This window comes from Triticum urartu, chromosome 4, assembly GCF_003073215.2.
Source record: "Triticum urartu cultivar G1812 chromosome 4, Tu2.1, whole genome shotgun sequence".
NCBI lineage: Eukaryota > Viridiplantae > Streptophyta > Magnoliopsida > Poales > Poaceae > Triticum > Triticum urartu.
This window is the reverse complement of record NC_053025.1, coordinates 438,837,731-438,862,917: the sequence shown is the minus strand read 5'-3', so window position 1 is coordinate 438,862,917 and position 25,187 is coordinate 438,837,731. Positions and strand designations below refer to the sequence as shown.

General features: G+C 46.3%; 1 protein-coding gene across 1 annotated transcript in view; it reads left to right on the top strand.

Moving 5' to 3' along the window:
• Nucleotides 1–2,204: 2,204 nt before the first annotated feature.
• Nucleotides 2,205–25,187, top strand: part of LOC125554783 (protein FAR1-RELATED SEQUENCE 5-like) — a 69,496-nt gene continuing 46,513 nt past the window's right edge. The window contains exon 1 of the mRNA XM_048718206.1: nt 2,205–2,435. Within this exon, the coding sequence (XP_048574163.1) occupies nt 2,205–2,435 (231 nt within the window). The remainder of the gene's footprint in view (nt 2,436–25,187) is intronic.

Genomic DNA, 25,187 nt, shown 5'->3' with positions numbered 1-25,187 from the left:
ATATCTGAATTTTTGGGATATAACAAGGCACGGGTAGAATTTTGGGGACAAGCCTAATGTGTAATATTGTACTTGGACGTACCAAATCAATTCACACTTCCCTCAACGAAGAAAAACGAAAAAAATAAAAACTATTCACCCCACATAAAGAGAGAGTCTTGTCTCGTTTTACTATACAAATGCTATTCAAAGCTACTCCCTCCTTCCATCTATATAGGGCCTAATGCGTTTTTCGAGGCTAACTTTGACCAAATATTAGAGCAATAATATATAACATGCAACTTACACAAAGCACACCGTTAAATTCGTGTGTGAAAGGAGCTTTCAATGATATAATTTCCACACTGCGCATGTCATGTACCATTAATCTTGTCAATAGTCAAAGGTGGTCTTAAAAAATGCATTAGGCCCTATATAGATGGAAGGAGGGAGTATGAATCCATGTTATGTCCAATTAAATTTTTTCGCTGGCTGTATAATGCATGCAACATACTCATACCAACATTTTAGTGCATTCTAAATGTTTATACTACCGCTGCACTTCGAATTGAATTTGAATTCGTTTCTCTATTTCAATAAGAATCTACAATCAGGATTGTTGCCAACTTCAACCATCATTCATGTATTACATTAACAACACACCACATGATTACTATAGAGATAAATATGAAATATGTGTACTATATGAACTCAAATTCAATTTTTTTGAATACACTTGATGTAGATTACAAATAATAGTACATTTTGCCGGCGTTCTGGGAATGGGGGTCCCTAGACTTGCCTGCCTGTGGCCCGGGGGCTACTATTAGCGTTCTGGGAACGGGGGTTACTATTAGCATTCTGGGAATGGGGGTCCCCAGACTTGCCTACCTGCGGCCCGCGGCATGGCTCCACCAGCGGCCCTGTATGGCCCATCTTCACCAGCAAACACTCAAGAACCTCGCGAGGGGCCAAGCCTCGCGAGGCAGATGATGCAAGACCTCCTCGGGGGCAGCTTCATCATGCTAGATCACGAGGGGCAGAGAGATCAAGGCGAGGGACAACTCGTGATATTTTGGTGACGCAAGCCATGACGACTAGAGCCAGGCGGGCGCCAGCACGCGCAGTGTCCTCGTTTCCTCTTTGGTGCTAAAGGGGCAAGCGCAGGCGAGGAGTCCTGAGGCATCAGGCAAAGGTTTCCATATCGGTGTAACAATACCAAGACCAGCAGGATGGAGGTCACCGTGGAGCCCAAGATGGCGTCATCACCAGAGCCTTTGGCACGCGAAGAGCACCTTTAGTCAGGATAACTTGTACTAGATGTCTCCCTTCGAATTTGGCCATTGTGGAATCCCTTCCTGTGCAATATTTGGGAAGAGGACGAGGGCCTCTATAAATAGGACTAGCCACCACCGTAGAAGCAAAGCTGAGATTGGATCGGAACCATTCCATCCATAGCCTCACACAAGTTCACCAAGCACAAGAGCACCTCCCCTCAGGAGGTTGTTCTTCCCTTGTACTGTTCATCCTCAGCCCAAGAGGCAATCCACCACGCCACACTAGAGTTGGGTATTACACCACATCGGTGGCCCGAACCAGTATAAACTCTTGTGTCTCTTGTTCTTTGGGTTCGTCGAGCTAGGCCGTGAGATCATGATGTGTGCAAGCTAGAGGGAGGGGAGATCTTCGTGCGCACCCGAGTGTTCGAACCTCAAGGGTTTTGCCGGAACACGAAATCCGACATTTGGCGTGCCAGGTAGGGGTGCCCTGAAGCTTTCCCCTTTTGTCAATCCGCGGTTCGCCACTCCACCAAGCCATGGCCTACGCTCGCGGGGCCCGCGCTGAGCACCGGGCCGCTGTCGCCACCCGCATCGCTCAGACAGCCCCTGTCGGTGGGCCTCCCCACTGCTCTCCGTCACCCGCCGCCAACGCCACTACCGGCCCAGCAACAAACGAGCAGCAAGCCTCCTCACCGCACCCCTCCGTGCGACGAGGTGACCGCACCGCCACCCCGTCGCTGACTATGGTCGGCTCATCGTCTCATGCTCGCCGCGCACCCACGGATGCGCAGGCCGCGTTGCTCATGGCATGCGAGCTCCTGCGTTACCGCTCGGTCGACGACCTCTACAAGGACTGGTTGGACCGCATCGCCGAGCTCGTCTGTGCCGCGGGGGGCTCTCCTGCACCATCCCTCTCGCTGCCTTGCCCGCCCCCGACTGTGGGCGATGTGGCTCACGGAGCGCCTCCGCCCCCTCCGCATCAAGACGGCGCCCTTGCGCCGAGACGCACGGCTCATGGAGCGCCTCCTCCACCTCCATGTTAAGACGACGTCCTCGCTCCAAGATGTGCGGTTCCGCGGCGTGATCCACCGCGTCGTGTGCCCGCGCACGAAGAAAGAAGCTGCCAAGAGGTTCCCCGTCCGCAAGAAAACGCTCCACCGCTCCCAGCACCGCCATGTCAGGATCGCTTGCCATGGCAGGGCCATGTGCCGCTTGCCGTGGCGGTGCAAGGACACCAATATCGAGCTCTGCCTCCACGACGGGCCCCGGTGGCCACGGCGGGCTGCTGCGCCTTCACTCCTGAGCTGCGTAGCGTCATCTGGCCGGGCAAGTTCAAGCCAGATCTGCCTCCTCGCTATGATGACACCCCGACCCTGCGGAGTTCTTGCAGCTCTACGAGCTGAGCATCGAGGTGGCCAACGACGACGAAAAGGTCATGGCGAACTAGTTCCCCATGGCTCTGAAAGACGGCACCCGCTCATGGCTCCTGAACGTGCCCCGGGCTCGATCTCCTCCTGGGATGAGATGCATGACAGATTCGTCGCCAACTTCCAGGGCACTCGCGACCGCCCCCCGGCCGCGGGTGACCTGCGCCGCATCAAGCAACAGCCGGGAGAGACCTTGTAGAAGTACATCCAGCGCTTCAACAACGTGCGCCTCAAGATCCCCAAGGTGACGGATGAGGCCATCATCTCAGTGTTTTCCGATGGCGTCCGCAACATCAAGATGAAGGAGGAGCTGTGCACAACTTTGGAGATGTTCAACATAGCAACCAAGTGTGCAAGAGCTGAGGAGGGGCGTCTCTCCCTCCTCGAGCTCGCTGTTGCGGATCCAGAGGAGGAGAAGGCCAAGGTCAAGGATGTGAAGCCCAAAGGGGTGGCCATACTTGCGGCAGAGCCAGACACAAAGCGCAATCGAGACCTTCCCGAGTTGTCCAAGGGAAGCCGTACGTTCTGCGCCTGCCACAACATGCGCAGCCACAACACCAACGACTGTCAAAAGCTCAGGGCCATTCGAGATGGACGCTTCGGCTGACGCCCCGAGCGCAACGACCAAGGCTACGACCGAGGAGGTGGACGAGGTGGAGGACGTTGGGATGACCGCGGGCCCCGCTTGGAGTGGCGCGATCAGCCTCGTGAGGACCGCTGGCAGGACCAGCCTCGTGAGAGCGCCTGGAGGGACCAGCCTCGCGAGGATCGTCCTCAGGGCAATCCTGGTCTCCCTCCGCTGCCGCCACCACCAAGGAGGAACGACGACCACCAGCAGAACGAAGGGGCTGGGGGCTTCCAGGAGTCGCACGCCATCACCTGCATCTTGGTTGGCGCTCAGGGCCCAGCTTCCCAGCACATCTTCAAGTAGTTCTCTCGCGAGGTGAATGCAGCCCTCCCCAAGCTTGAGGCCACGCGCTTGCTCGGATGGTCCAAGTACGCCATCACCTTTAGCTCGGCGGGCCAGCTCAAATGGGCGGCAACCGCCAGCGTCCTCCCGATGCTCTGTTCACCCGTCATCAGTAATGTCCAAGTCACCAAGACCCTCATCGACGGCGGCGCAGGGCTCAGTGTCCTGTCCGTCGAGACGTTCGACAGCCTTCAAGTGCCATACGATCAGCTCCAGCCCACCAAGCCTTTCTCAGGAGTGACTGACAGCTCCACCACCCCGATTGGGCAAGTTTGTCTCCCTGTCACCTTTGGTCAGCGCGGCAACTACCACACCGAGCTCGCCGACTTCGACGTCGCCCACATCCGCCTGCCGTACAATGCCATCCTCAGGTATCTAGCACTAGCCAAATTCAAGGCAGTCACGCACCATGGCTACAACGTCCTCAAGATGCCGGGAAGCGGCGGAATCATCACAGTCCCCTGCGAAGAAAGAGATGCGGTGTGCTCCCTCGTGCGTGCCTTCCAAGCCGCAGCAATCGAAGACCCTGATAGCGCGGGTGTGCAATACCCTCCTGAGGCCAACCCCAAGAAGAAGAAGCAGCTACTCCGCACTGGGCCTCAGGGGAGCGACGCCTCCAGCGGCGCCACCTCAGGATCGGTGTCCGCGCCTGGGGCGCCTCCCTCCCTCGCATAGGGAGGCGCGCCCGGCGCTCTCCTCGGGCAGGGCTCGGGGGCTCTCTTCTGGAGGGCCTCGAACCTGGCCAATGTCATGAGGGAGGCACTCAGGCACCACGTGGAGGTGTGCTTCGCGGCACGTTTCCCTTAGGAGGACACCGGGCAAGGAGCGCCCAGCGCTCAGGACTTCATCAGCAAAGCCACTCAGGAGCTGCAGGATGAAAGAGCCATGCGCAGCGACCACCGCCCACCTGGCGCTGCTCCCCATCCAGGCACGGATGGTGGGCTGCGCGTCTGTGTCGACGTCCCAGGGCTCAACAGAGCCGCATCTCAGGAGCGCTTCTGGCCTTCGCGTGCTGGTCGTTGTGAGGGCCCACCTCACAACTACGTTCGCATGCCATTCGGCGTGCCGAGCATGGCAGCCGCCTCCCAGGGCAACCTGCGGAGCATCCTGGCAGGTCAGGAGCCAGGCATCATGCAGTCCTGGCGGAGATGGAGATGGTCCTCAGGAGGCCACCTGAGCCTCCAGAGCCTCCCGAGGCTCTAGGCCTCGGCGCTCGTGAGGAGCGACTTCTTCAGTGCACGTCTTCAGCTACCCCAACACTCCTTCGACAACCAAACTAGGTGACATTTTCCAAGTTTATTTAGCTGGGAGCGCCCCCTAGGCTGCATCATTACCAGGCCGTGTGGGTCTGTCCCTATGGCTTGTATCCTTTACGTCTTTAGCTTACTCTGCTGGGGGCTCCCCTCGGGCTGCATCATCCCCAAGCCGCTCGGGTCCAACCCAGTGGCGTGTATCGTTCTTGCATTTACCTAAGCTAGTTTGCTTTTCATGCATAAGCTTCCTAATGTCACTGCATGCTTGATTATCGCCCGCCATGGGAACCTCTCATGCCGGCACGGCGCTTGTGCTCGGGTCCGTCCCTGCAATACTAACAAATCTGAGCGGTCGATCTTTGGCTCGCAGCACGCCCACGCACGTCACCTCACCAGACCCTCAGTGCCTTCATCTCCTTGTGAAGCAACCAGTGGCGGACCAGCAATCACCATGGAAATTTGTGCCCCTCCTCACGCTAACTTGTTGGAACCTCTTGAGGACTACAGTGGGCGGTACTGCGGCCTCCCTCTTCTCCCATGCAATTCGCTTGCGCGTTAAAAGGGCGGCTCCTGAGCACCGTGACTCAGGAGTTCTTACTGGCTCTCCAGGCCTCACCCCCTGGCCTTGACCACGGCATCACGACCTGGCATACCAGCGGCAGCTGAGCTCGCTCAAGGGCCGGGACCTGAGGATGTAGAGCACATAGAAGAGCATGGAGAAGAGGGAGAGGCTCGCACGGGCCTAACCTAGCTACCCAACAGTGGTCGACGCCCAAGTCTGGCGCAACACAAGGAACCAGCTCCAGAATGCCAAGATAAGTCCCACGCATGGGTCCACCCAGCGCTACAGCATAGGATCCTCACCTGCGGTAGCCTTGTTACAGCGACATCGCCACCCTTTCCTACCTCTCGGTAGTTGCTTGAGCGCTAATGGGGACCTCTTGAGCATTGCGCCTTAGGAGCTCTTACTGGACCTCGGGCCCCTCACCTCCTGGCCTTGACCACGGCATCGCGATCTAGCATACCAGCGATGGCCGCAGCCTTCCTGGAGACCGGGACCTGTCAGCGTAGAGAACCAAGTTGCCGTGGGGTTGGAAAGGGGAGACCGAGCCGAAACAAGACATGCGATCGCAAATTTTCATAATAGGGATAATATGAATAGAAGACAATGCAGACCCTTTACACGCCCCCACGGGGTCCATTTCATTTCCTCGCAGGGAACAAAAGGAAGGGAGTTCCTAGGAGCTCTATCTACATGCGCCGAGGAAGCCGACGCCATCATCAACAGTGGGCCATGGAAGGCCGGCGCCAACTAAATCCAGATTAGTGACGGTGGCGGACGGACGTTGCAGCCTTGCTCCGGGCCCGGCGAGAGCTCGGGGGCACGTAGTTGTCGTCGCTTGTCTCCGGAGTCCCGACGAGCTCGGGAGAGTCGCTGGACCAGCAGGAGTCACCGCTGTCACTGGAGGAGTTGCTGGCGAGGCCAGCGGCGGGCTCGGCGTCGGCCGATGCACTGTCCAGGCGACTCCCTTTTGGGCAGCACTCCAAGCGGCGTCCTTCCTCGTCGAAAACCTTGAAGAACATCGTGGAGACTGATACGTCCATTTTGCATCATGCTTTTATATCGATATTTATTGCATTATGGGCTGTTATTACACATTATGTCACAATACTTATGCCTATTCTCTCTTATTTTACAAGGTTTACATAAAGAGGGAGAATGCCGACAGCTGGGATCTAGGCTGGAAAAGGAGCAAATATTAGAGACCTATTCTGCACAGCTCCAAAAGTCCTAAAACTTCACGGAAGTCATTTTTAGAATATATAAATAATACTGAGCGGAAGAAGTTCCGGAGGGGGGCCACACCCTGCCCACGAGGGTGGGGGCGCGCCCTACCCCCTGGGCGCGCCCACCTGCCTCATGGGCCCCCTGGTGGCCCTCCGATGCCCATCTTCTGCTATATGGAGTCTTCCGATGAGGAAAAAATCATAAGCCAGCTTTCGGGACGAGACTCCGCCGCCACGAGGCGGAACCTAGGCAGAACCTTGGCGGAACCAATCTAGGGCTCTGGCGAAGCTGTTCTGCCGGGGAAACTTCCCTCCGGGAGGGCGAAATCATTGCCATCGTCATCACCAACGATGCTCTCATCGGGAGGGGGTCAATCTCCCTCAATATATTCACTAGCACCATGTCCTCTCAAACCCTAGTTCATCTCTTGTATCCAATTCTTGTCTCCAAGTCTGGGATTGGTACCTGTGGGTTGCTTGTAGTGTTGATTACTCGTTATAGTTGATGCTAGTTGGTTTATTTGGTGGAAGATCATATGTTCATATCCTATATGCATATTAATACCCCTCTGATTATGAACATGAATATGCTTTGTGAGTAGTTACGTTTGTTCCTGAGGACGTGGGTGAAGTCTTGCTATTAGTAGTCATGTGAATTTGGTATTCGTTCGATATTTTGATGAGATGTATGTTGTCTCTCCTCTAGTGGTGTTATGTGAACGTTGACTACATGGCACTTCACCATTATTTGGGCCTAGAGGAAGGCATTGGGAAGTAATAAGTATATGATGGGTTGCTAGAGTGACATAAGCTTAAACCCTAGTTTATGCGTTGCTTCGTAAGGGGCTGATTTGGATCCATATGTTTCATGCTATGGTTAGGTTTACCTTAATACTTTTGTTGTAGTTGCGGATGCTTGCAATAGAGGTTAATGATAAGTGGGATGCTTGTCCAAGTAAGGGCAGTACCCAAGCACCAGTCCACCCACATACCAAATTATCAAAGTACCGAACGCGAATCATATGATCGTGATGAAAACTAGCTTGACGATAATTCTCATGTGTCCTTGGGAGCAATTTTCTCTATATAAGAGTTTGTCCAGGCTTGTCCTTTGCTACAAAATGGATTGGGCCACCTTGCTGCACTTTATTTACTTTTGTTACTTGTTGCTCGTTACAAATTATCTTATCACCAAACTATCTGTCACCTATAATTTCAGTGCTTGCAGAGAATACCTTGCTAAAAACTGCTTATCATTTCCTTCTGCTCCTCGTTGGTTTCGACACTCCTACTTATCAAAAGGACTATGATAGATCCCCTATACTTGTGGGTCATCAAGACTCTTTTCTGGCGCCGTTGCCGGGGAGTGAAGCGCCTTTGGTAGGTGGAATTTGGTAAGGAAAAATTTATATAGTGTGCTGAAATTTTCTGTTACTTGTTACTATGGAAAGTAATCCTCTGAGGGGCTTGTTCGGGGTATCTTCACCCCGACCAGTAGAGCAAAGAGTTGCTCCTCAACCTATTGAACCTACTGAAAATGAAAATGTCTACTTTGAGATTCCTTCGGGTATGATAGAAAATCTGCTAGCTAATCCTTTTGCAAGAGACGGAACAATGCATCTTGATGAGCACCTAATATATGTGGATGAAGTTTGTGGATTATTTAAGCTTGAAGGTGTGCCCGATGATGTTATTAAGAAGAAGGTCTTCACTTTATCGTTGAAGGGAGATGCATTGACATGGTATAGGCTATGTGATGATATGGGATCATGGAACTACAAACGATTGAAATTGGAATTTCATCAGAAGTTTTATCCTATGCATCTTGTTCATCATGATCGCAATTATATATATAATTTTTGGCCTCGCGAAGGAGAAAGCATCGCTCATGCTTGGGGGGGGGGGTTAAATCAATGTTATATTCATGCCCCAATCATGAGCTTCCAAGAGAAATAATTATTCAAAATTTGTATGCTCGGCTTTTTGATAACAATCGCACAATGCTTGATACTTCTTGTGTTGGCTCTTTTATGATGAAGACTACTGAATTAAAATGGGATTTATTTGAAAGAATTAAACACAACTCTGAAGATTGGGATCTCGACGAAGGTAAGAAGTCAGGTATGACACCTAAGTTTGATTGTGTTAAATCTTTTATGGATACCGATGTTTTCCGTAAATTTAGCACTAAATATGGACTTGACTCTGAGATAGTAGCTTCTTTCTGTGAATCTTTTGCTACTCATGTTGATCTCCCTAAGGAGAAGTGCTTTAAATATCATGCTCCCATAGAAGTAAAAGTAGCTACACCTACTAAAGTTGAAGAAAAGACTATCACTTATAATGATCCTATTGTTCCTACTGCTTATGTTGAGAAACCACCTTTTCCTGTTAGGATAAAAGATCATGCTAAAGCTTCAACTGTGGTTCGTAAAAGCAATATTAGGACTTATACACCTCCTGAGCAAGTTAAAGTTGAACCTAATATTGCTATTGTTAAAGATCTCTTGTCTGATAATATTGATGGGCATGTTATTCATTTCTATGATGAGACTGCTAGAATTGCTAAACCTTGTGCTAGAGATAAACATAGACCCATGGTAGGCATGCCTGTTATTTCTGTTAAAATAGGAGATCAATGTTATCATGGCTTATGTGATATGGGTGCCAGTGCTAGTGCTATACCTCATGACTTATACAAAGAAATTATGCATCACATTGCACCTGCCGAGTTAGAAGATATTGATGTCACAATTAAACTTGCCAATAGAGATACTATTTCACCAATGGGGATTGTTAGAGATGTTGAAGTCTTGTGTGGGAAAACTAAATATTCTGCTGATTTTCTTGTCCTTGGTTCCCCACAAGATAACTTTTGTCCCATTATATTTGGTAGACCCTTCTTGAACACAGTTAATGCTCGGATAGATTGCGAAAAGGATGTTGTTACTACTGGTTTAGGTGATATGTCTCATGAGTTTAATTTCTCTAAATTTTGTAGACAACACCGTGAAGAGGAATTGCCTAGTAAAGATGAAATTATTGGTCTTTCTTCTATTGCCGTGCCTCCTAGTGATCCTTTAGAACAATATTTGCTAGACCATGAAAATGATATGTTTATGAATGAAAGAAGGGAAATAGATGAAGTATTCTTTAAACAGGAACCCATCCTGAAACACAATTTGCCTGTCAAAATCCTAGGGGATCCTCCTCCACCCAAGGGTGATCCCGTGTTTGAGCTCAAACTGTTACCTGATACACTTAAATATGCTTATCTTGATGAGAAAAAGATATATCATGTTATTATTAGTGCTAACCAGAGAGATTATTGAAAACTCTGAATAAGCACCGTGCTGCTATTGGATATACTCTCGATGATCTTAAGGGCATTAGTCCCACACTATGCCAACACAAAATAAATTTGGAGAAAGATGCCAAACCAGTTCGTGACCACCAACGATGGCTGAATCCTAAGATGAAAGAAGTGGTAAGAAAGGAAATACTAAAGCTCCTTGAGGCAGGTATAACTTATCCCGTTGTTGATAGTCAGTGGGTAAGTCTTGTCCATTGTGTCCCAAAAAAGGGAGGTATTACTGTCATTCCTAATGATAAAGATGAATTGATTTCGCAAAGAATTATTACAGGTTATAGGATGGTAATTGATTTCCGCAAATTAAATAAAGCTACTAAAAAGATCATTACCCCTTACCTTTTATTGATCAAATGCTAGAAAGATTATCCAAACATAAACATTTTTGCTTTCTAGATGGTTATTCTGGTTTCTCTCAAATACCTGTGTCAGCTGATGATCAATCTAAGACCACTTTTACTTGCCCGTTCGGTACTTTTGATTATAGACGCGTGCCTTTTGGTTTATGTAATGCACCTGCTACCTTCAAAAGATGCATGATGGCTATATTCTCTGACTTTTGTGAAAAGATTTGTGAGGTTTTCATGGACGATTTCTACGTATATGGATCCTCTTTTGATGATTGCTTAAGCAACCTTGATCGAGTTTTGCAGAGATGTGAAGAAACTAACCTTGTCTTGAATTGGGAGAAGTGCCACTTTATGGTTAATGAAGGTATTGTCTTGGGGCATAAAGTTTCTGAAAGAGGTATTGAAGTTGATAAAGCTAAGGTTGATGCTATTGAAAAGATGCCATGTCCCAAGGACATCAAAGGTATAAGAAGTTTCCTTGGTCACGCCTGTTTTTATAGGAGGTTCATTAAGGACTTCTCAAAAATTTCTCGGCCTCTGACTAATTTATTAAAAAAAAGATATACCATTTGTTTTTGATAATGATTGCATAGAAGCATTTGAAACACTTAAGAAAGCATTGATCTCTGCACCTATTGTTCAGCCACCTGATTGGAATTTACCCTTTGAAATTATGTGTGATGCTAGTGATTATGCTGTAGGTGCTGTTCTAGGGCAAAGAGTCGATAAGAAATTAAATGTTATTCAATATGCTAGTAAAACTCTAGAGAATGCTCAGAGAAATTATGCTACTACTGAAAAAGAATTCTTAGCAGTTGTATTTGCTTGTGATAAGTTCAGACCTTATATTGTTGATTCTAAAGTAACTATTCATGGTGATCATGCTGCTATTAAATATCTTATGGAAAAGAAAGATGCTAAACCTAGACTTATTAGACGGGTTCTCTTGCTACAAGAATTTGATTTGCATATTATTGTAGAAAGGGAGCTGAGAACCCCATTGCAGACAACTTGTCTAGGTTAGAAAATGTTCTTGATGACCCACTACCTATTGATGATAGCTGATACGTCTCCAACGTATCTACTTTTCCAAACACTTTTGCCCTTGTTTTGGACTCTAACTTGCATGATTTGAATGGAACTAACCCGGACTGACGTTGTTTTCAGCAGCATTACCATGGTGTTATTTATGTGCAGGAGCAAACATTCTCAGAATGACCTGAAACTTCATGGAGCCACTTTTTAGAAAATAATAAAAATACCTGCAAAAGATGAAGGCCAGGGGGCCCACCACCTCTCCACGAGGGTGGGGGGCCCTCCTGCCCCCCTAGGGCGCGGCCCCCTACCTGGTGGGCCCCCTGTTGACTCTCCGACTCCAACTCCAACTCCATATATTGAGTTTCGGGGAGAAAAAAATTAGAGAGAAGAAATCATCGCGTTTTACGATACGGAGCCGCCGCCAAGCCCTGAAACCTCTCGGGAGGGCTGATCTGGATTCCGTTCGGGGCTCCGAAGAGGGGAATCTGTCGCCATCATCATCATCAACCATCCTCCATCACCAATTTCATGATGCTCATCGCCATGAGTGAGTAATTCCATCGTAGGCTTACTGGACGGTGATGGGTTGGATGGGATCTATCATGTAATCGAGTTAGTTTTGTTAGGGTTTGATCCCTAGTGTCCACTATGTTCTGAGATTGATGTTGCTATGACTTTGCTATGCTTAATGCTTGTCACTAGGGCCCGAGTGCCATGATTTCAGATCTAAACCTATTATGTTTTCATCAATATATGAGTGTTCTTGATCCTATCTTGCAAGTCTATAGTCACCTATTATGTGTTATGATCCGTTGACCCCGAAGTGACAATAATCGGGATACTTATCGGTGATGACCGTAGTTTGAGGAGTTCATGTATTCACTATGTGTTAATGCTTTGTTCCAGTACTCTATTAAAATGAGGCCTTAATATCCCTTAGTTTCCGTAAGGACCCCGCTGCCACGGGAGGGTAGGACAAAAGATGTCATGCAAGTTCTTTTCCATAAGCACGTATGACTATATTCGGAATACATGCCTACATTACATTGACGAACTGGAGCTAGTTCTGTGTCACCCTAGGTTATGATTGTTACATGATGAACCGCATCCGGCATAATTCTCCATCACCGATCCATTGCCTACGAGCTTTCCATATATTGTTCTCCACTTATTTACTTTTCTGTTGCTATTGCTATCATCACTACAAAATACCAAAAACATTACTTTTACTACTGTTACCTTTTGTTACCGTTATCACTACTATCATATTACTTTGCTACTAAATACTTTGATGCAGATATTAAGTTTCTAGGTGTGCTTGAATTGACAACTCAGCTGCTAATACTTGAGAATATTCTTTGGCCCCCCTTGTGTCGAATCAATAAATTTGGGTTGAATACTCTATCCTCGAAAAGTGTTGCGATCCCCTATACTTGTGGGTTATCAAGACTATTTTCTGGCGCCGTTGCCGGGGAGCATAGCTCTATTCTTTGAGTCACTTGGGATATATATATATATATATGCTTATCATTATGAAGAACTTGAGAGATCCAAAAACCATGATCTATCCCTCAACTACGAGGGGAGGTAAGGAACTGCCATCTAGCTCTGCACTTGATTCACCTTTTGTTATGAGTAAGTTTGTGACACCTACACCTGCTTCTGCTATTCGTTCTGATATGTCGCATGTTATTGATGATGCCACTTCTGCTATGCATGATACTTATGATGAAACTACCTCTATGCCTGATACTACTGTGCCACTTAGTGACTTTCTTGACGAACAACTTGCTAGGGCTAGAGAAATTGAAAATATTGAATCTGATGATACTGATGAAAGTGATGATGAAGAATCACTTGTTATTCCTAAGGGTTATGTTTTTGATCAAGAAGCTTCTTTAGCTATTTTAGCTTGCAAAAATAGAAATGAACTCAAAAGGTTATTAGCTAAATGGAGTAAGCAATCTCTAAATGCTAGAATGAAACCTGACCCTGCTTTTAATACTTCACCTATCTTTGTTACTGATAAGGATTATGAATTCTCTGTTGATCTTGATATAGTTACTTTGGTTGAATCTGATCTTTTTCATGGTTATGAATCTGTAACTGTTGTGGCGCATCTTACTAAATTGAATGACTTGGCACTTGGGGGCTAATGGATGCAGAAATTTCTTTATGAAGCAATGACAGTGATAAGTACCGGTTTATTCATGACAATTAAACTGGCCCTTGGGGGCTATAAGTGCAAAGTTGATTCTTGAAAGTCCCGGCTTGTTTTGATTCAGATACATAGCTAAAGGCTATCTAACAAGTATATAGTATATTTTATTCTATCATATTCAGTAGACTTGGGGGCTAAAAGAATATATATTATATAAAAGCAGAAATTGATACCTCATATTTCTGGTGCATGTGCTTGACCATGTCAATCTCCAGATCATGGTTGTTGTGCACTTGGCTGAGATAGCCGGAGAGGATTTCACTAATGTTCAGTTATAGTTGGCCATGTCAAATTTGACCTTGCGCTTCTCGATCAATTCTTCCTTGGGCAGAATGTTTTGCTAAGGCAACAGGATTCCCCGCTTCTTGAAAACCAGTGCCGCCCGGTGATCAGAACTTCTTCAGTGTTTGGTTCTGAAGGCTTGAATGGGCTTGGCAGTTCAGCAACCAAAGGATCGACAATTATATGTTCAGCAGAGGTACCAGGATTTTCTGTTGGCGGGTCATCAGCAAGTTCCTCCGGGTGTTGCACGGAGGCTTCAGATATTGGTGCTTGCTTTTCCAGCTCGTGAGTCCTGGGGTCTTTTGTTGGCTTTTTTATTTTAGCCTTTTTGCTAGGCTTTGCCATTCCACTACAAGAGGATTGAAAAGGTCAGTATAAATACAGAGATATGAAACAACAAAGATAAAGTTTGTACCCAGGAGCAGTTTTGAAAGTCGGAAGCTGAGTCTGGGATGAATCGCCAAACGAAGAGAGAGAAGTCCCCTGATAATTTGAGTTGGAAGGATTAAGTGGTTGACGAATAAGACCGGCCTTGGGATAAATAGAGTTGGAATTTTTAAGCACCTCGTTCAGGTGCTTGCGTGGGGCTAGTGTGTTTTGTAACCCAGAGGAAAGCTCTCCGCCCCCACTGGTCCGAGTTCTGCGCCGGTTATCATGCTGTTGTTGCTTCAAAATAAAGTTGGGATCCAAGTGAGATAAAGAGTGAGAAAACCTTACTTTCCGGGTCACTCGTCGAATTTTCTGTCTTGGCAAAGGCTCTGAGTCGGAGGAAATAATAGTTACCTCATCATCACCTGCCTGGCTGGCTTCCATGTCATCCTAATAGCAATCAATGTCAATAAGATAGTTGAAAAAAGAGCCAAGGGAATCAAGGTCTACCTCTGAATCATCATCTTCGTCCAAGTTCAACATATCACAGGTAGTGGTTTTCTTTTTATTCCTCTTCACGGCTTTGGTCTTAGCCCCGGCCTTCTTGGCAGCCTTTTCATCATATTTCTTTTTTCAAAAGGCGGCTCCAGCCTGCAAAAATTACAATAAAGGTTGGGGATTTGCAAGTTATATGAACAATGAAGTGAAGTATATAAACCGGACAGACTTACATCCGGTGCTAGGTTGAGTGTGTAGAAGGGATTCAACCCCACTTTGCTGCAGCTATCCAAGATTTCATTGAAAAGAGTTTTGGTCATCTCATTAATGGCTTTATCAGTCAAACGTGTTGAGTTGTAATGCAGTGGATCTTTGGCATCGCCAGTATATGTGCACATTAAACCGGACCGGCGGCTTAATGGTATGATCCTCCAAGGTACCCAGCATCGAACCAGATCGACCCCAGTCAATCCATTGGCCAATAAAGCTCTAACCTTTGAAAAGGTAGGCATAAGTTTGGCTCGATCAGGAGTGGTAAGCCATTTGGGGAGAGGGTGTTTCGAGTTGAGTCGTTGGTCACAGAAGCCTGGCAAGGGGTTTTCATCAGCAGGAGAAGTATCTTTACAATAGAACCAGGTTTGATTCCAATCCTTGGGATGACTTGGAAGCTGAGCGTAAGGAAAAATGGCATCTCTTCATCGCTGAATTGAGATCCCTCCAAGCTCCTGGCTGGGCCCGTCAGTGAATTCATTTTGGTGGTTCAAATAAAAATACTCTCTAAAGAGTTCAACATTGGGTTCTTCTTGAAGATATACTTCACAGAAGACTTGGAAATTGTAGATATTTGAAATGGAATTGGGTCCGATATATTGAGGATGAAGTTGCCAAAAATGCAGAACGTCACGGAAGAATTTTGACCCGGATGGTGAGAAGCCTTGGTTCATGTGATCAGTGAAAACGATAACTTCATCGTCCTGCGGCTGAGGTCTGACTTCATCCGGTTTTGGAGCATGCCAGTGAATAACGTTCTTTGCCGGTAAGAAGCCAATTTTGACATAATCCTGGAGCATCTCTTCGGTAACGATGGATGGGACCCAGTCGCATGATGTGACTGTCTTAGTCTTGATTGAGTGCACGGCCTACACAAGGCGATTCAAGATGTTATTAAACCGGCAGATATCTGGCAGGTTATAAATTATCGTTTAAACCACTGTAAAGGGCTGATGGCTATGGAGATACAGTTCAGAGTATGTAGTTTTCAAACCGGAGAACTAAATTGTGAGGGTGAATAAGCAAGCATGGTTAAGCTGGAAGGATATTGCTAGATTATTGACTTTGAGGCATATGGTGGCGGCTTAAATGGGGCCTAATGTTGTATGGTGGGTCACGGTTTATGGTATACGACGCCATGGTAGTTATGGTGCTTCAAATCTATTAGTGCAAATTTTGCTAAGTGATGGATAAACAGATTTGACAAGCTGCAGCTGTAAATTTGGATCTATGGCAGTTCAGGAAAGGCAGTAAATTCTAAAACCTAAGGTGGCGACAGTAGAAAATTTTGGGTGCTCCTATGAGGTCTTCTATGGAAAGATGTTATTCTGATAATAAAAATGAATGCTAAACTACTACCGACAAGGTTCATGACCTGTTCAGATTAAAGCTTCTTGAGTTGAAGGAGAAAACAAAGAACGACGAAGAACATCGATGAACAGAAGAAACCCTAATGCAGATCTGAGATAAAAGAGAGGAGCACTTACAGGTGATGAGGAACAGCGATGGCGCACGAGAGTTCTCTGGTCTGGTCAGGTCAATGCAGCGGCCTGAGTTGGTGTAGCGGTTGGAGATTGCGGCGGTGGAGCTCAGGTGACAGAAGAGACGCGAGAGGAAGATGAAGGCGAGGAGGCAAGGGGAAAATGATAAAGACCCCGTCCCTATTTATAAGAGGGTGGATACAATGCATGCACAGGAATCGAGGAGGCCGAAATCATCATATGGCTATCTGGATGCCTCAATTTTTGGGATAGTCATTAAGATAAGGACCAGTTAAAGATATTCTAGGCCTCGTGCAAGATTAATGTGAAATGACATCATGGCAGTTTAAGAAGATTATGTGAGCTGATGTCATGGCGGGTTACAGCAAGTTTATCAAACAAGCAATGCAAGATTTTGACAAGTCAGGTATTGAAGATTGACATGAACAAGTTCAAATCAACATGCGGCCTAATGTTGGGGATATAACTATTGGGTATGACCGCCCAAGAGGGGCCGGGTCATACCACTGATGACTTATCAATGAAAATGGTGGCTCATACAAAGCCCATTGACGGCCCAAGACCCAGAGGCAACTTGAGGCCCAAGAGGATGAACCGCCATATGTGTATAACATGTTTTGTTAGGCAAGCTTAGCAAGTCACCGAACCGGAAACGATGTGTATGATCCGTCCGGGACTCCGTGAGCCGCCGGGCGTCTTCCTGAGTATATAAAGGGACGACCCGGCGGCGGTTTAGGGACAAGAAACAACAGATCGAGAACTAGGTCAAGCGTATTCGCTCCCTGGTAATCGAAACCCAAGAAATACAACCCCAAACTGGAGTAGGCCTTTACCCCCACCGCTAGGGGCCGAACCAGTATAAACTCTATGTGTCCTTTGTCCTGATTAACCCCTTTAATCTAACCTAGTTGCGATGGCTCCACGACTAAGTCCTTCCGCTAGGACATCTGCCGTGTCAACTCCACAACACATACCCTAGTTCGGTGATGAGCTTGCTATGGAGGCTACGGCGGTGTCGAATTCTGTTGACGGCGATGGAGACCAGCGGCAGGAGGTCGCTGGCGATGAGAGGACGATCCGGAGATCCGAGACGGCAAAGCAGGACACGCATGGGCGAAGAGGTTTTGGAGAAATTTCCAAAATTTGACTCGTCGGTATATATATCTTGACCATGTCGGTGTGACCGAGTGGAACAACTCAGTGGCACCGAGATGCAGAATCGCAAGCAGTTACTGCAACTCGGTGTGACCGAAAGGTTCTAATCGGTTGCACCGAGATCGAAAACCTAGATCAACTCAGTGAACTCGGCCAAAATGCATAGAGAGGTTTTGGAAGTTTAAGTCTACGATGAATCGGTGACCCCGAGTGCTCCTCACACAGATGGTTTGAATCTGACTTGATCAAGCTTTGTTATGTAGCATGAAAAGAGTTTGAGACGAGAAAAGCATAGATAGCTAGAGGAAGTTCTTAGGCATTCTTGTCCATCCATTTGGCAAAAGAAAAAAGCCAGTCATTCAAAGCAACAAATGGATGTCCTCAAATGATTAAAATATGCAACCAACATGCTCACACAATAAAATGGCAAATGAAATATGTGACAAAGCATGCACAAACCCTATACCATCTATCAAGCAATTGGGATGACTAGGTCATCTATATATGAGTATATTGACTTAGGAGTCAAATGAGAACATTTGATCATAGGTCATACTCATCGTTTAAGCACAATCGGGGTTACCACTTTTATATAAAGCATTGTTGTGGTCACACCGTTAGAGTTGCTTTAGCTCAATTCTTAGAGTAAAGCTCCCCCTAGATGTGATATCCCCCCTAAGAGGGATGAACTAACCTTGAGTTTTGTCGATGATGACTTCATGTAGATGTTGAAGATGTGGATGCTCAATGTTGATGTAGATCATTCAGAGCAATCCATTGGAGTGAGTTGCACTTTCAATACCTACACGTGTTAGTACCACAAGGAAGAAACAAGTATATTCATAGACATAGAGTGAAGTTCACACAAGATAATGTACATGAAAGCATTAGGTTACCTTGTCCCTTGTCTTACCAACAAGAGGGTTTGTGACTCCTTGAACTAGTGCAAGATGTGGAAGTTGTTTGCACTTGTTCTCGCCAAAATGATATGAGTGAAGTATGTTGATGGAGTCACCCTCAAGAACTCTCTAGTTCTTCTTCTTCGGGATCCACATCAACTTGATGGGAATCCTTGGAGTTGTAGTCATACTTGATGAGGAATAACTTGATGTAGTCTTGGGAACCCACTTGACCAAGGCCTTGGGAGCTTCTTCAAATGCATCAATCTCCTCTTGAAGCTTGCCCTTGCCTTTTTGCTTGTGGTCTTGTCGTGGAAGATCATCTTGAGCTTGTGTCCCCTTGAAAGAAGGAGGATCATACTTCTCTTGTTGAGGAATAAACTTTGTCTTCGGGTATTGATCTTCTTCCCACTCAACTCCATTGGCATTGAACTTTCATTCAAAACCAACACCTTGATTCTTCCGATGCCTTCCTTGCTTGCATACAATTTCCTCAAATTGTTTACTTCCAGTAAGGCTCTTGTAAACACATTTCTCTATAATTCCCTTCAATAAGCTATTTTCTTGCTCAAGTGTAACTTGGCTAAGAGAATCATTAGTGGAATCAAGAGGACTACTAGAAGCAACAATATTGGATTTAACATGATTATTGTTACTACTAGATGAAGAATCTTTCTTACTCTTGTTGCTAGATTTTACTTGTGGCATGAAAGTAGACAAGAGTAAACGCTTGACAATGTAAGAAGAACTTTTCTTATGAAGATCATCATTGATTGCCTTTAAGAACCCATGCTCTTGCTCAAGGTTGAGCTTTTCAAAGCATAGCTTGTCATGAGTCTTTAAAAACTCTCGATGATCTTCCAAGGTAGTTTCATGAGCTAACTTAAGAGTGTTTAGTTCTTTAGTTAGACGCTCAATCTCCTTCTTATCATCATCATTCGTTTTATCTTGATTCACGTCATTAATAGAAAGATCATCATAGTTTTCATCACTAGAGTTGTCAACAAGTAAATCATCATCACCTAGCAAATCATCTTCATCACTACTGAAATCAACATACTCGGGGTGTGATGCCTTTGGGCCTTTAGCCATGAAGCATCTTCCAAATCCTTCATTTGGTGAGTCAAATATGTCATAGGAGTTGGTCGACACAAGTGCTAGACCGGCAACACCTTCATCTTGAGTATATTCCGAGTCGGAGTGATAACTTCTCTCGGAGTGATGGTCAGAGTCAGAGCCGGATACCCATTCACCAACATGAGCTTGATGTCTTCGTTTTTTTGTAGCTCCTTGATGACTTGTCCTTCCTTTCCGAATCCTTCCTTCTACGAGAGGTTCTTCGTTCATAATGATCATCTTTACTCATCCTCTCTCTTGGAGGTGATTCTTCTCTTCTACTTCTTCTTTTAGGTGAGTCCTTGATTCTTTTGTAGGGATTCGCACACTCATTGGAGTAGTGTCCGGGTCTTCCACAATTGTAGCAATTATGCTCATGACTAGAAGATCTTTTGTCATTGTAGGACCTTGACTTGGAACTTCTTTCTTTGCTTCTACTCTGTAGAACTTGTTGAAGTTCTTCACATTAGGCTCAATTCCTCATTGAAGGCTTGTTTCTCACTTGATGATGTAGGAGCATCACATGAGGCTTTGTAAGCACCACTAGACTTGTTGTGAAGCTCTTCTTTATCCTTAGGTGACATCTCATGAGCAACAATTCTTCCAATGACTTCCGTTGGCTTGAGATATTTGTAATTGGTCATCATTTGGATCAATGTGCACACGGTATCATACTTTCCATCCAAGGCTCTTAGGATCTTCTTGATGATGAATCTATCGGTCATCTCTTCACTTCCAAAGTCGGCAATCTCATTTGTGATGAGAGCAAGCCTAGAGTACATTTCAGCAACACCTTCACCATCCTTCATTTTAAACTTGTCAAGGTGACTTTGAATACATCCAATTTGGATTCCTTGATGGAGTCGGTACCTTCGTGCATATCAATCAAAGTATCCCAAATTTCCTTTGCATTCTCAAGACGGCTGATTTTGTTGAATTCTTCGGGGCACAACCCATTGAGGAGGATATCGCAAGCTTGAGCATTGTATTGTAGCATCCTCAACTCTTCCGCGGTAGCTTCATGATTTGGTTCTCTCCCATCAAAGAATTCATCTTGCAAGCCAATACACACAATAGCCCAAACAGTAGGGTTATGTCCAAGAATATGCATTTTCATCTTATGCTTCCAACTAGCAAAATTAGTACCATCAAAGTAAGGACATCTACGGGGGTAATTTCCCTCGCTAGACGCTGAAAGGATCGATATGGTTGACTAGAGGGGCATGAATAGGCAACTAACATTTTTTAACTTTTCTTTACCAAATTAAAATTTACATCAAAGTAGGTTGTCTAGATATGCAACTAGGTGAGCAACCTATATGATGCAACAACAACGAACAAACACGCAAGCAAGAGAAGTAACACTAATGAGCTTGCACAAGTAAAGGTAAGAGATAACAAAGAGTGGACCCGGTGAAGACAAGGATGTGTTACCGAAGTTCCTCCCTTTTGAGGGGAAGTACGTCTCCGTTAGAGCGGTGTGGAGGCACAATGCTCCCCAAGAAGCCACTAGGGCCACCGTATTCTCCTCACGCCCTCGCACAATGCGAGATGCCGTGATTCCACTATTGGTGCCCTTGGAGGCGGCAACCGGACGTTTACAAACAAGGTTGGGGCAAACTCCACAACTTAATTGGAGGCTCCCAACGAAACCACGAAGCTTCACCACAATGGAATATGGCTCCGAGGTGACCTCAACCGTCTAGGGTGCAGAAAGCACCCAAGAGTAACAAAATCCACACAAGAAAGTATGGGAAGCAAATATCCTTTGGTGGAAAGGTAGATCTAGGTCTCCTCCTTCAATCCCTAGCAAATCAACAAGTTTGAGTGGCTAGAGAGAGAGATCGGGCAAAGAGAGCTTGAGTAGAATTAATGGTGGAAATAGAGAGGTTAGAGGTAGGTGTGGTAGGTAGAAGAAGCACCCTTATATAGCAACCCTAAAAATCCAACCGTTACTGTGTTCTCAGTGCTGCAGCGGTACAACCGCTCCTGGTCCCGGTATAACCGAGACTCGCAGTTTACGTGCAGAACCCTACCAGGCGGTACAACCGGGCGACCAGGCAGTAGTACCGGTTGAGAAGAACAACCGGACCAACCGCCCAGCCACCGCCCAACCACCGCATAGGAACAGAAGGGAGTCACCCCTGAGTGCGGTAGTCGAGCGGTACCGGGCCGGTGCAACCGCATGGCCTCGAGCGCTCGGGCGGCTAAGTCCTAAGCGGTAGAACCGCTCCGGACCCCGGTGGTACCGGTACGATCAGACCAACCGGGCCACCACCGCACGAGTACCGCATCAAAACAGAGGCCACACCGGTACTTAGGCGGTGCCTGGCCGGAACAACCACCCTAGTCCTTGCTGAGCATTGGCGGTACCACCGCCCGGATGCAGCGGTACAACCGCTCGAACAAAACTGGTCAGCGCCAAGACCCAGCGGTACAACCGCTCCAGAGAGTGGTACAACCGCTGGAGCCCACAGTAGACAGTAGGAAGGAAGGGGAAGATAAGAGAGGGGTGAGGTATGTGTATGTGAATGGATACCCCCAACACTTTCCAATGTGGATTCCCTCTTGATAGTACAGGTTCCCTATGACCAAAAGAGATAAACAAACGTGTAGAAAACACCGTCTTCGATCCTTTTTTCTTCAGAGAGAATAGCTAACCGAAGAAGACCTAAAACCGAAACCTGAAACACTTAGCATAATATTAGGTCAATAAAGGGTTGTCATCATCCTCCAAAACACAAAGTAGGGAAATGACCTTACAGACGCCATACTCTCCTAGGTTGTGAAACCAAGACTATGATCACCAAAGCTATGGAAATCAAGGCAAATGGAGACCAAAGCTCTAATACCACTTGTAGGATCGAAAGTATGTCTAGAGGGGGGTGATTAGACTACGTGACCAAATAAAAGTCTAGCCTTTTCCCAATTTTAAGTCTTGGCAGATTTTAGCAACTTAGCATAAGTCAAGCAATCAACCTACACATGCAAATCTAAGAGTATAGCAACGGGATGTAAATCATTGCATATAAAGGTAAAGGGAGGAGTTTGGAGGGAGCAAACGCAATGTAGGCACTGAGATTTTTGGCGTGGTTCCGATAGGTGGTGCTATCGTACATCCATGTTGATGGAGACTTCAACCCACGAAGGGTAATGGTTGCGCGAGTCCAGGGAGGGCTCCACCCGCGAAGGGTCCATCAAGAAGCAACCTTGTCTATCCCACCATGGCCATCGCCCATGAAGGACTTGCCTCACTTCAGTAGATCATCACTAAGTAGGCGATCTCTTTGCCCTTACAAACTCCTTGGTTCAACTTCACAATCTTGACGGAGGCTGATACGTCTTCAACATATCTATAATTTTTGATTGCTCCATGCTATATTATCTACTGTTTTGGACATTACTGGGCTTTATTATCCACTTTTATATTATTTTTGGGACTAACCTATTAACCGGAGGCCCAGCCCAGAATTGCTGTCTTTTTGCCTGTTTTAGGGTTTCAAAGAAAAGGAATATCAAACGGAGTCCAAACGGAATGAAACCTTCGGGAACCTGATTTTCTCAACGAACAAGACCCAGGAGACTTGGACCCTATGCCAAGAAAGAAAAGAGTAGGCCACGAGGTAGGGGGGCGCGCCCACCCCCACCAGGCGCGCCCTCCACCATCGTGGGCCCCCTGTTGCTCCATCGATGTACTCCTTCCTCCCATATATCCACGTACCCCAAACGATCAGAACAGGAGCCAAAACCCTAATTCCACCGCCGTAACTTTCTGTATCCACGAGATCCCATCTTGGGTCCTGTTCCGGAGCTCCGCCGGAGGGGGCATCAATCACGGAGGGCTTCTACATCAACACCATAGCCCCTCCGATGAAGTGTGAGTAGTTCACCTCAGACCTACGGGTCCATAGTTAGTAGCTAGATGGCTTCTTCTCTCTTTTTGGATCTCAATACAATGTTCTCCCCCTCTCTTGTGGAGATCTATTCGATGTAATCTTCTTTTTGCGGTGTGTTTGTTGAGATCGATGAATTGTGGGTTTATGATCAAGTCTATCTATGAATAATATTTGAATCTTCTCTGAATTATTTTATGTATGATTGGTTATCTTTGCAAGTCTCTTCGAATTATCAGTTTGGTTTGGCCTACTAGATTGATCTTTCTTGCAATGGGAGAAGTGCTTAGCTTTGGGTTCAATCTTGCGGTGTCCTTTCCCGGTGACAGTAAGGGCAGCAAGGCACGTATTGTATTGTTGCCATCGAGGATAACAAGATGGGGTTTTCTTCATATTGCATGAGTCTATCCCTCTACATCATGTCATCTTGCTTAAGGCGTTACTCTGTTTTTAACTTAATACTCTAGATGCATGCTGGATAGCGGTCGATGAGTGGAGTAATAGTAGTAGATGCAGGGAGGAGTCGGTCTACTTGTCTCATACGTGATGCCTATATACATGATCATACCTAGATATTCTCATAACTATGCTCAATTCTGTCAATTGCTCAACAATAATTTGTTCACCCACGGTAGAATACTTATGCTCTTGAGAGAAGCCACTAGTGAAACCTATGGCCCCCGGGTCTATCTTTATCATATTGATCTCCTACTACTTAGTTATTTCCTTTGCTATTTACTTTGCCTTTATTTTCCTTTGCATCTTTATCATAAAAATACCAAAAATATTATCTTATCATATCTATCAGATCTCACTCTCGTAAGTGGCCCTATAGGGATTGACAACCCCTATTTGCGTTGGTTGCAAGGATTTATTTGTTTTGTGCAGGTGCGAGGGACTCGCGCGTAGCCTCCTACTGGATTGATACCTTGGTTCTCAAAAACTGAGGGAAATACTTACTCTACTTTGTTGCATCATCCCTTCCTCTTCGGGGAAAACCAACGCAGTGCTCAAGAGGTTGCAAGAAGGATTTCTGGCGCCGTTGCCGGGGAGGTCTACGCAAAAGTCAACATACCAAGTACCCATCACATACCCTTATCTTCCGCATTACATTATTTGCCATTTGCCTCTCGTTTTCCTCTCCCCCACTTCACCCTTGCCGTTTTATTCGCCCTCTCTCTCTATCCTCCCTCTCTATTTGCCTCTTTTTGCCCGCTTGCTTTTTGTTTGCTCATGTGTTAGTTTGCTTTCTTGTCACGATGGCTCAAGATAATACTAAATTGTGTGACTTCACCAGTACGAACAACAATGATTTTATTAGCACTCTGATTGCTCCTCTTACCGATGCTGAATCTTGTGAAATTGATACTGCTTTGCTGAATCTTGTCATGAAAGATCCGTTTTCCGGCATTCCTAGTGAAGATGCCGCTACCCATCTAAATAGCTTCGTTGATTTGTGTGGCATGCAAAATAAGAAAGATGTGGATAATGATATTGTTAAATTGAAGATATTTCCTTTTTCTCTTA